General features: G+C 43.8%; 1 protein-coding gene across 3 annotated transcripts in view; it reads right to left on the bottom strand.

Moving 5' to 3' along the window:
- The window catches only part of Adck1 (aarF domain containing kinase 1), a 166,337-nt gene that overhangs the window by 141,676 nt on the left and 12,331 nt on the right, over positions 1-12,330 (bottom strand). For all 3 annotated transcript variants that reach the window (XM_075698334.1, XM_075698336.1, XM_075698335.1), the window contains exon 2: positions 7,608-7,748. In XM_075698334.1, coding sequence (XP_075554449.1) covers positions 7,608-7,736 — 129 coding nt within the window. In that variant the 5' untranslated portion in view covers positions 7,737-7,748. The remainder of the gene's footprint in view (positions 1-7,607; positions 7,749-12,330) is intronic.

Below are 12,330 nucleotides of genomic sequence, written 5' to 3'. Positions count from 1 at the left end.
CTTTTCAACGATAATGGTAAGCTTCCAGTCAGGAGCTGACAATGTCTGCCGAATGCGTTCCAATCCATTTTTGTTCCTCTGTAAGTTTCCTTCTTACGGCCAGGGTTCCCTGTGATTAGTTGACCTAGGTAAACGTACTCCTTCACAGACTCTAGAGGCTGGATTGTGATCTTGAACTATTGTTCCCTTACTCGGTTATTTATCAATATTTTTGTCTTCTGCATATTAATCTTTAACCCCACTCTTACACTGTCCCTGTTACTGAACAGGGAGAGTGTAAAAAAAATTAAATTATGGGGTTTTACGTGCCAAAACAACTTTCTGATTATGAGGCACGTCATAGTGGAGGACTCCGGAAATTTTGACCACCTGGGGTTCTTTAACGTGCACCTAAATTTAAGTACACAAGTGTTTTCGCATGCCGCCCCCATCGAAATGCGGCCGCCGTGGCCGGGATTCGATCCCGTGACCTCGTGCTCAGCAGCCCAACACCATAGCCACTGAGCAACCACGGCGGGTAGGGAGAGTGTAAGTTACTGAACAGGGAGAGTGAAATAATTACTGAACATTACTGAACTAAACAGGGCACCTTGTTCATATTTGGGGAAAGTTAGAGGCCCGGTATATGTAATGTGTAGGCAACTTTCCAAATAGGTGGGTTAAGTCCACCTTCTTACAATAGGCTACGTATGCAGGTGGACCAGACAATTATTATATGGTGTTTTACGAGCAAACTCATACTGCTGCCTTGGTATATGTAGTTTAGAAGAACTTGTTGGGCAAGTTGATGGTGTACTTTAGCAAACACTTTTTAACTGTATGAACTGACAACCACAGAGAGAAGTCCTTGTTTCATGCTCTCTCTGTGGTTGTCAGATTGCACACTTAAAGAAATGTTTGCGTTGACATAATTACAACTGAGGTCAGATGTTGTGAACATAGGGGTAAAGCCACGTCAAAGTTCATATGCGATGTTAAATGCATGTTGATCAAATACAGCTGTTGTAAAAAAAATTTTCTTAAATTAAAAAAATTTTAAGCAAGCGTTCGAAAGCATTAAGCTACCATTATCAGGTTCGTTTCCCAAGTTCCCAAGAGTACTCTGCATTCCAGAAACTTTATATGTAGAAGGAATGAGCAGAACATAAATGGAATGTGTTGCGAATTTTTAATGTTTATGGATTACTAGAATGTTACAAATAATTACTGCTGTCTCATTTTTTGGAGGTTTTTAATTCGCAATACGTATATTGGGTTCGCCTGGTGTCCTCAGCGAATTAAATGAGGCAGCTTTTTTATGTTTGGCAATAGTAAGGATAGGGTAATCGGTGATGTCTAGGCAGTTCAAAGTGGGTGGGTAATTGAGGCTGGTGGTAATAAATCACGTATGTGTGTGCACTACAGCGTCATGAGTGCGTCTAATGAACGGGACAGAATGTAGCCCATTGCTCTAGCAGAACTACAAATGCCACCAAGATGAAACTTTAGTGAAAATTAGTGGAATGCTATAAAATATCTATGAGCAGGAGTTACATGAGTGGGTTCAAACACAGCTAGTTAAAAAAATAAAATACCTTATTCAAGTTCTAGAACGTGTGATATGGCCGCTATCGGCTATGCTTCCCATTGTCCCGACATAGCTGTAGGTTGCATGTTTATATTTCGTGGTAATGGGAGGGGTGGTGGCGGTAAGTGCCATGCCTGACAAAATTTTTATGTTCCTGGTCCAGCTGGAAATAATTACTGAACCCTCGTTTCATTCTTCCTATTTCCATGCATCGAAACACGCTCATAGTTTATTTCTGCAAGGTCCTTGGTGAATTTGTCAACACACCTTGGTCATAATTGGCAAAAATAAGGGACGGGGTGTGCGTAACATGTAGGCTAAGTGCAAAGTGAGTGGACAAATGATGACATTGCAGTAAATTACGCATGCGAGCACTCTGGAATTTTATCAATGTGTTTTATGAACAAAGCAGAATTTATGTCACTGCTCTGGGAGAACTGGGAAAGAAACAGAGATCAAATCTAGTGAAAATTCAGGAGGATGCTTAGTTAACGTGTGTGTCTGTTAACACACACACACACACACACACACACCACACACACACACACACACACACACACACATATATATATATATATATATATATATGAGGCAGAGACTTGGAAACTGACAAAGAAGCTTGAGAACAAATTAAGGACCATGTAAAGAGCAATGGAACAAAGATCGCTAGGCATAACGTTAAGAGAGAGAGAGAGAGCAGTTTAGATCAGAGAGCAACTGGGTATAGACGATATTCTAATTGACATCAAGAGAAAAAAATGGAACTGGGCAGGTGATGTAATGCACCAGATAGATAACTGGACCATTAGGGTTACAAAATGGGTACCAAGAGAAGGGAAATGCAGTCGAGGACAGCAGAAGACTAGGTGGAGTGATGAAATTAGGAAATTCGCGAGTGCTAGTCGGAATCAGTTGGCGCAGGATAGGGTTAATTAGAGATCGCAGGGAGAGGCCTTCGTCCTGCAGTGGACATAAAACAGGCTGATGATGATGATGATATACAGTAAAGAGGGTTGTATAGTTTGTGTTTTGCCACCACCTGCTTTAGAGCCACGTCTACACCGCAACTACTAACAGCTGCAGAGGAAAGGCCTACTCGGTATGATGATGCGTTCAACTCTGTCAGCAGCACTGAAAAATATGCGGCAGAGCTGCCTGTGTCGAACACATTTCATCCATCACAATCAGCAACACCAATTATCCCTTGCCCCAACTGCTTCCACAGCCACAGCCAACCAGAGCATGACCTGAGCTGATGTTAGAATGCACAGAGTACTTTGTGTCCTCCCACATTCCACAGTGAATCAATGCATGAGGCAATCAAGGCAATCAATCTTTGGTGACATTGGGACAATTGCATCTTGGTATACTTATGCAACTTTCAATTAGTTGTTTGGGAGCAGTCTGGCATATTAAAAGCTCCTGTAAAATATTGTTCAAGATGTATTACAAGCAGAAACAGGCTAAAATAGTGGTTATATAGCTCCATTATCACCGTTAGAGCCTACTCATGCTTATAGTAACACTTTGTTGCTGTCCTGCACCACCTTCAAAACTCTGCCAGGAGGGTCTAAAATGACTCGTCAATGGTGCTTTAAATTTTGAGCCTACATCATCCTTGGCAAGTGGATATGTAGCAGCGAAATGTCACATACATTAGTCATTACGCGTTAAAAGTTGTTCTGCATATTGCTGCCACGTTGTAGTGGCAGCACTCAAATACGGCCAAAACTGAGAGATAACAATGTAACTCTTTATCGGGTGAAGATGTCCCCAGAAATACAACCAACCTTGGTATCAAATCGACTGTGCTCAAGTGCATGAAAGAATGAACAGCAGTGTACATGTGCACACCACACGACTAGAAAGGGCGCTCTCACAACAAGAACCACCAGCGACATTGCAAAGATTTCAGATGCAGTAGGCACATCTTGCGCTAAGCGATAACTCTATAGCAGCAATAATCCAGCAAAAAACAGTCATTGGCTGACTCATTTAGTCTGCAATCGACTGCAAAGACTCAATTATTAACCATTTGAGGGTCAATTTTTTTCACCATATGCGACCGCCCAGGGTTGATCTTTTTTATTGCAGATTCCAATTCTTCTTAGGGACTTATTTCGAAAAAATAATCCGCAATTTTTGTAGGGTGACCGTGAAGTGAGAAAAAAATATATTACATTGGTATATATGTACTCTTCATTCATGAATAACAACAATAAAAAAGGAAATAAACTTATAAGAATGAAAAATTTGATGCATATTTATACACATAGTTCAAGGCGTTCAAGGCGTTCATAGCTCAACGAGCTATGGAAAGAAGAATGATAGGTGTAACGTTAAGGGATAAGAAAAGAGCAGATTGGGTGAGGGAACAAACGCGAGTTTAATGACATCTTAGTTGAAATCAAGAAAAAGAAATGGGCATGGGCAGGACATGTAATGAGGAGGGAAGATAACCGATGGTCATTAAGGGTTACGGACTGGATCCCAAGGGAAGGGAAGCGTAGCAGGGGGCGGCAGAAAGTTAGGTGGGCGGATGAGATTAAGAAGTTTGCAGGGACGGCATGGCCACAATCAGTACATGACCGGGGTTGTTGGAGAAGTATGGGAGAGGCCTTTGCCCTGCAGTGGGCGTAACCAGGCTGATAATGAAGATGATGAGTTCAAGGCCTTGAAAATGCGAACACGAGAATATTTCGCAAGTCTCAAATGTTCCTGCTCTTACACTAATATGTGCATCCATAGCCTAATCAAGCTGTGAAGGTGCACGCACTCATGAAAACTGTGTGGTTGCGTGCGCATTAAAAAAGCACGTGTGACAAACTTCCACCAATCTTCATCTTATCGCCAACCAGAGGCAATTAGTTTCTGCGAGTGTCAAAAAAAAAAAAAAGGAAAGAGAGAGAAGCAACAGAAACGCATGCACGGTAGCATCCTTCTTATGCTCACCCCTGTGAGCAATAAACAAGCAAGAAAGAGGCGGTTGCCCTTTGAGCAATTAGTAATGAGATAGCCATCAGTTCTGCAAGCAAAAGAAGCCAAAACCGCATGTGGAACCAAACCCGAACTGCTGGCCGCCCACGCCAATGCGCGAGCGGTAGTTTATAGATGCGTGGGAGCAAACTAGCGCTAAAACAAACCATGCAACGAAAACCGAGAGAGGGAGGCGCACGAAAAAAATTCCCTGTATTCCCACATAGTGGCAGCACATGACAGAAAAGAAAAAGTTAGGAAATTGGCGCGCTTTTTAATTGTACACATGGCACCTAAATATATGGCATCGACCATTCTTGGACTTGTTCGCGACACTGTATATTTACGTCATTGACCCTCAAAGGGTTAACACAACGCTACTCCCATACCTTAGACAAATGTGACAGCTAAATATCACACGTGCATTGTAGGCAACAGGACATGGCGTGTGTGTGATACCTGTGGTTGAATGGTCAAGCCACATCTGCCACCTTGGCTGTGAACAGTGCTGGTCAACACTCCTAGGGTTAATATTCCATGCATGCACAAATGCCCAAGAATGCGTACAGCAGGACTGTCGCTTCTGTAGCTTAACAGGTAGTGTTCTGAATGCATAATGTGGAAGATTTCGGTTCAGTCCTCCCTGCAGGAAGCTGACTTTTCATCCACATTCATTTCCCTTCTCCTCGTCATTTCAACATATCAAGAAAACATAACATTTAATTTTCCCCTATGCTTTCCCTGACTAGCTCGTGTTTACTATAAATGATAAAAATTCACGCATTGCAGGATGCAGGAGAAAATCCTTAATTGCCAGGAAAGCAGAGCACATGGCATGGGGTCTGCAGTCCACAATATCACCTATGCAAGCACTGTATCAGTCCAGTCTTTTACAGCCCACATACACTAACTGCGCTGAAATCCTGCTTTTGCAGCGAGCAACAGTTGCTGCAATGCCTAGCACATCAGTCCTGTCCACTGCCAGTGCGCACCTCGGGAGGCCCCCCTCCTTCACACCTATGTGCAACACCAGTAACGCCACTCCTACCGTGAAAGGCGGCTCGGTGGGAGACAAAAGATGCAAGAACAAAAGGCTTATGGTGACGCCACCTTGAAGTTGCAGCACTACCTTGACGCAACACCATGGTTTCTAACGCAGCATTCTCAGACCCAGCAAATTTTTTATCATTAAAAATAGACTGCATTTCATTCTAAATAAGATTAAGACTGCTCTTAGCAAGCTTCAAGAACTTCTAGCGGCCCAAAATGAGCCAAATATTTAAAAAAACACTGTCATCCCTGACATCTCACTGACGTAGTGGCTCTGGGGTTGTGGTGCAAAGCTTGAAAATTGAACTCTGAACTCAGTTTTTACTTTTAATAATAAACCCGTAACCAAGACATTAACTAGAATAGAGTTTTGAAAAAATACTCTATAAGTCTAAATTGATTCAGTATTTCTCTTGAGTGTCCCTTTGAAAGAGGAAGTGCAGTACAGCCCCCAACCTTCACTGCATCATGTCACTGCACCTAAGAGGCCCATAAACCAGAAGGGTGGTGAAACAGGTTGAGCAATGCCACCAGATGTTCACTGTCTATGATATGTAGCTGCAGGAAGTTGCACAGAACTCCCCAAGCTTATTTTACAGAGCCCACTGAAATTCATAAAGTATTACCTGGAGGGAAATCTGGCCCCGCCGTGTATGCGAGTTTCCCAACTGACAATGTGCCTACATGGGACTACTGGGTTGTGGGTGTGCCACGCATTTTATGGAACATGGCTTGGCTCAAAAGAAGCTCATGCCTGCATAAAGAAGGCTCTCTCGAAATGAAATTTCCATAAATGTTTTTGGCTCACCCATACCAGATCTTTCAGTGCAGTTCACTCCCATTTACTACAAGCAAGAAAACAAAACACACAATTACAACTGACAGGCTGTGAGTGCAGACCTTGTCATCTTCCTTCACACTATGGCGGCCCACTGTTACCGTTCATGTCTGATAAAACTGTACAACCAAGCAGAAGTATGCTGGTTCTACTAGGACCTTTTCTTACATATTTCACAAAAAAGAAAAAAAAAAAAGAATATTGTACATGTGGTTTTAGAACAGATTCAATCTTTGTGTGACAGAACACTGTTCACCAGACAAACCTTTAAGGTGTGCTGGCACTCCAAGAAACATGCAAATTTGAAACTATACTACTTCTTGGCATTCCACCATTTCTCAGCATTTTATTTTTTTCTAAACAGAACCACCGAACAGTGCCGGTTTTATCCCCTAGGTAATGATCAGAAACTCTATGGCAGCACCCATGTCTTTTTTGATGGTGACAGCACATTTCTGATGTTCAAACAATTCATGCTGAACAGAGTGTCAACAACCATCTTGGAAGAATACAGAATGTCGGAGGAAAGAACAACAGGAATGACATACAACTGCACAAGTATTAACACTCCCTTCACTCTATTTTGTCCCACCTTGTACTGTCATCATTTAAGATAAACTCTCACCAGCTTCACCAAACAGGAGCCTATTTTTACGTCCAATGCGGCACGACGACCTCACCCAGCGATCTTCCAGTGGCCCCTGCCATACGCCAGCCAACACCCTCCTGTGCGTGTAAACTTGTCCCACCACAGTAACCCAGCGGCCACGGTGTTGCACCACTGAGCTCGAGGTTGCGGGTTCGACCCTAGCCGCAGTGGCTGCATTTAAATGGCGTCAAAATGCAAAAATACTTAAACACTAAGACTTAGTTGCCCATTAAAGAACTCCAAGAGGTCAAAATGGGCTTCAAGTCCCCACTACAGTTTGCCTCATAACCAGATCATCGTTTCGGCACATAAAATCCCAGACTTTAAGTAAATTTATTTAAATTTATGTATTTCCTCACACCGCCAATTCCTCTGCCTTCCTCGACTGCGACTCCCTTTCAGTAGCCCACATTCTGCAGCTCCAACAAAACGCTGGTTATCTGCCGCACGCATCACATGACCAGCTTACAATAGCACTATACCTGCAAAGCTATGCAAGCTTCCTGGCCCATGGCAAGTCCACTCACCGTGGCTGCAGCGCGTCCAAAGCGCACGATGCCAATGTTGGAGACATCCCATTGGTTGTTGCGCAGTGCCAGATAGGTGGCACCAGTGGTGCCAGCCAGGGCACCCACTTGAATGAACCGACGCAACATGGCTGTACGCAGCTGGACCCCAAGAAGCAGCCACAAAAGAAAAAGGTAAGAATTAAGTGTCAGGGTAAACTTTTGCAAAACATTGTGACAGCCTACGGCAACACAGCAAGTAGTGGAATGTGATAGGCACATCGTTAAAGAGGTACTGACACAAAAATGTTATGTTCCGTTTTCTTTTTTGTTTGCTTTTGATGCAGTTGTCAACTCCATAATCATGGTATGAAGCCTCAAATCCTTAAGAGGGCTAGAAATAATTACAGCGCCTTTGTGAAACTCAATCAAAACATGCACAAAGTGCAGCATGGCTTCAGATGTGAAAAAGACTATTCACATCAATGAAAAATGGAGGTGGCTGTCACGTGGTAACACAAACAACTCTTGAGCTTGCCTGTCAGCCCGGTGTAATGGCTGAAGCTCAGACAGTGACTGCATTGCCAAAAGCTGCCCCCTTCCAATTGTGCGCTTGTCAGAAATGCAGGGGAGCCTGCTTTCCCCTCTTGTCCTGTGGAGCGTTGAATGGCATTGATCTTTAGCAGCAAGGTCACAGTGTGTGTGCATGTGTATATAAGCATCAGTGGCAGTGGCAATTTCGGTGATGTGAATAGTCTCCTTCTTTCACACCACGAAGCCAGACTGCACTTAGTGTCCATTTGGACTGGCCATACTGAAAGGTGGCATAATTAATGGTTGCACTCTCAAGGAATTGAGATGCCCTAGTGTAGTTACTGGGTCGACAGTGTTACAAAAAGTCAGGTACAATATAGCGCAAAAGAAAGGCAGAAGAGACTTGAGAATAAACGCATACACTGGGAATGTTCCCAGCTTTCACGCTATTTTATTGCCCTTGACAGTGCTGCATCGAGGCCTGCCCTTGCACACTTCCAAGGTTAGATGGAGAGAAGGCACCACCATTGCTTGGGATTCTTCACGCTGGCCAAGCGCTTCTGAATCCTTCGCTTCCTCTGTCTCTGCAACACTATTCGTGTTGTATCTGGCCCTCCCTGCTCCCCCCCTCCCGACTCCAGCGTCAACACACTCTGCATTCTGTTACGATTGGCGTGTAACACCCTGTGGAGTACGTTGAGGTTGTTATAGAGTGAAGAGTTGGCAGCACTAAGACAGCCATGAAGGCACTAAAGAAGCCGGAGTTATTTAATTTGGCCAGAGTTTGGCCTTCAAATTGCCAAACCGAAGAGAAAGCCGGAGATCATCGAGGCGATCAAAGCGATCAGGGCAGTCGACGATGAACTGAAGGAATGCCTAGAGAGCATCACAGAGAAAGGTAGGAGCGTAAGTGCCTAGAGAAAGAGGAAAAAGAAGAGTGTAAGCGCCTAGAGGAAAAAGAGGAGCGCGAGCGGGCAGCACGTGAGGCCAAAGAGCGCAACCGTGTTGCACATGATGCACTCGAAATGAAGCGCCTAGAGATTGAGCTCTTGAAAGCTCAAAATTCTAAAAGTCCTAGCACGGAGGCACATGAAAGCGAGTGCAGAATGACAGACTTGATGGCACCCTACGCAGTAGGACATAGGTCTTTTTCTGGTACAGTTTGAGCGCACAAACTGGAAAACAAAGGACCGCTTACTGCAGGAATTTTACTGGCCCGGCAGCTTTCGGGAAGTGGAAGCATTCGTGAGAAGCTGTGACACATGTCAGCGCATAGGCAAGCCCGGAGATATGGCTAAAGCGCCAATGAAACTTGTTCCCATTATTACGGAGCCATTTCGCAGGCTCATAATAAACACAGTAGCACCACTTCCTGCAACGCAGCCCGGCTATCGGCATATTTTCATTGTATTATGCCCCGCAAGGAAATTCCCAGAGCTCAAAGAACTAAGCTCGGTGGAGATCATTAATGCGCTTCTGCCTATCTTTGCGTGAGTGGGGTTTCCCGCAGAAATCCAGTGAGATGAAGGATCCGTCTCTACGAGTGCACTGACCTCAACGTTTCTGGAAACGTGTGCTATTAAATCATTCATAGCTCAGTGTACCACCTGCAGTCAAACATGGTAGAGAAAGTCCACTCAGTCATGAAACGGCTTTTGTGAGCCCTTTGTTATGAGCACAAACCCGATTGGGAGGTTTGCTTCCCTGCAGCAATGTTCTCGCTTTGAACTGCACCGCACGAGCCAACAGGTTTTTCACCTTCAGAGCACGTTTACGGTCGCTGCCTTCGGTCCTCTCTTCACATTGTTCGAGAAGCCTGGGAAGGCCGGGCGAGCAAAACCTTCAATTGTGGCATACATGCTAGAGCTGTTAGACCGACTGCACACATATCAAGAATTAGCAGGGCAGAAAAGGTGCAGGGCCCAATGCTATGCTAAGCATTATTACAGGACGGCTCGAATGCGACGCTTTGAAGTTGGGGAAAAGGTAATGATTCTGAAACCTTAATTGAAAAACAAACTACAGGTTCAATGGGAAGGACCGGTTGACATAATTCAGAAATTATCTTATACAAAGTACCTACTCATTGTACCGGGAAAACGAAGGACACCACAAGTGTACCACAGCAATCTGGTTAAACCCTACCAGCAGAGGGAGGCCATTGTGAAAATATCGCTTAACCAACCTGAGGAGATGCCTGTCGACTTTCCGGAGTTAACATCAATAACGGGGGCAAAAGACATTCACGAGAACATTGACAAGCTAGTAGAGCAGGTGGAGTTGAATCCCAATCAAAGGGCCGAACTGAGGGAAGTCGTGTTTGGATTTAAAGACGTATTTTCGGACACACCAGGCAGGACTACTGCGATCGTTCATGATATCGAGTTAACCTCATTGGACCCAGTTCGTTCAAAAGCTTATCGCGTTTCACCTTTTCAATGTCAAGTCATGACCGCTGAAATAAACAAGATGTTAGAGCTAGGTGTAATCAAGCCAGGAGAGAGTGATTATACCTCACCTCTTGGTTGAGGTCCCCAGAAAGGAGCCACGACTGTGTATCGACTACCGCAGGCTCAACTTAATTACAAAGAACCAGACCTACCCAATACTGCATATCCAGGAAAGGCTTGAGAGAGTGAGCAGTGCTAATTTCATCTCTACACTCGATTTACACAGAGGGTACTGACAGGTTCCGTTGACCGAGAGGGCAAGCAGGCTTGCCGCGTTTATTTCCCCAATGGGAACCTTTCGGCCAAAAGTCTCGAGCTTTGGATTCAAGAATGCTCCCTATTGTTTCTCTAGCCTTATGGACCAGGTGCTACGGGGAATGGAGGACTTTGCACTTCTGTAACTCGATGACATAGCAATCTTTTCTTCATCATGGGTGGACCATATGCAACACCTGCGAACCATGTTGTGTCGTCTACGAGAGGCCAACTTAACTGTTAAGGCTCCCAAATGCCAATTAGGGCGTGCGGAAGTAGCTTATCTAGGTCATGAGCGGTTTTCCATCTTATCAACCGGAGTATTGTCATCGTCAATCTAACAGTCATGGTGGCGCCGCCATTTTTGTTTCACAAGCTGTCACCTACGCTCGCAGATTTGATCTGGCAGTTAACGTGAATCATTGCGAGTCTGTGTGGATTGAAGTCGATCGGTCATTCCTTAATAACAATAAGAACTTGATCCTTGGTTGCATTTATCGCTCACCGTCATCTTCGCTTAACGATTTCTTGCTTTCTCTTGATGCAGTATTGTCCAAGTTAGCGTTTGAAAATAAGGATGTGGTGATTGTAGGTGATATTAATATTAACTTACTTGACACTGAAGCTACCTCGTACACAACTTACACAGATTGTTTTGCTGGATTCGGTTTTGAATCACTCATTGACTGCCCAACTAGGGTAGCCTCTCGTGGGAGCAGTATGCTTATTGATCACGTGTTATCTAACATATCACCACCGCCTTGCTCCGGGGTTATTAATACTGACATAACCGATCATTTTCCTGTTTTTCTCACATTTAACAATGAAATACATGAGAACGATAATAGCTACTATACTTCCGTATTTAGTGCAGATACATTTATTGAAGCCATCGGTAAAACTGATTGGTCGCCAATTAATTCTATGTCTGATCCCGAAGAAGCACTAAACAAATTCTGCACTTCATTTTTATTGGCCGTTTCAACTAACACACGCACTGTTAAATGTGGGAAAAAGTATAAATATCCGCGCAACCCATGGATGACGGACGGTCTTCTGGAAAGTTTAAGAAAGAAGGAAAACATGTACAAGAAAACTAAACGTCAGCCCTTTAATACTAGACTAGCTAGACGCTATATTAGGTACTGTAAATTGCTGAATGTTTTACTTAAACAGGCAAAAAAAAAGTACTATGAAAATAAATTTGATCAGAATAAGGACAACCCCAAAAAGCAATGGCAGTTATTGAACTCTTTTCTAAACAAATCGTCTATTGATGCCTCTATAACCAAAATAAATTACAATGGTCTCACTCTTTCTGAGCCCAACGAAATTGCTAACGCGTTTTCTGACTACTTTTCTTCTGTTTACACTAATAACAACGTACATGCGCAGTTTCATAATACTTTGAGCCGTACGACAAAATCATTCTTCTTGTTACCAGCTACACCAAATGAAGTGTGCTCCACGATTGCTAACCTTAAAAATACAGGGCCTGGCTTAGA

The sequence above is a fragment of the Dermacentor variabilis genome, chromosome 7 (genome assembly GCF_050947875.1).
Source record: "Dermacentor variabilis isolate Ectoservices chromosome 7, ASM5094787v1, whole genome shotgun sequence".
NCBI classification, from domain to species: domain Eukaryota; kingdom Metazoa; phylum Arthropoda; class Arachnida; order Ixodida; family Ixodidae; genus Dermacentor; species Dermacentor variabilis.
Note: the sequence above shows the minus strand (reverse complement) of the source record. Positions and strands in the feature narration are given on the sequence as shown.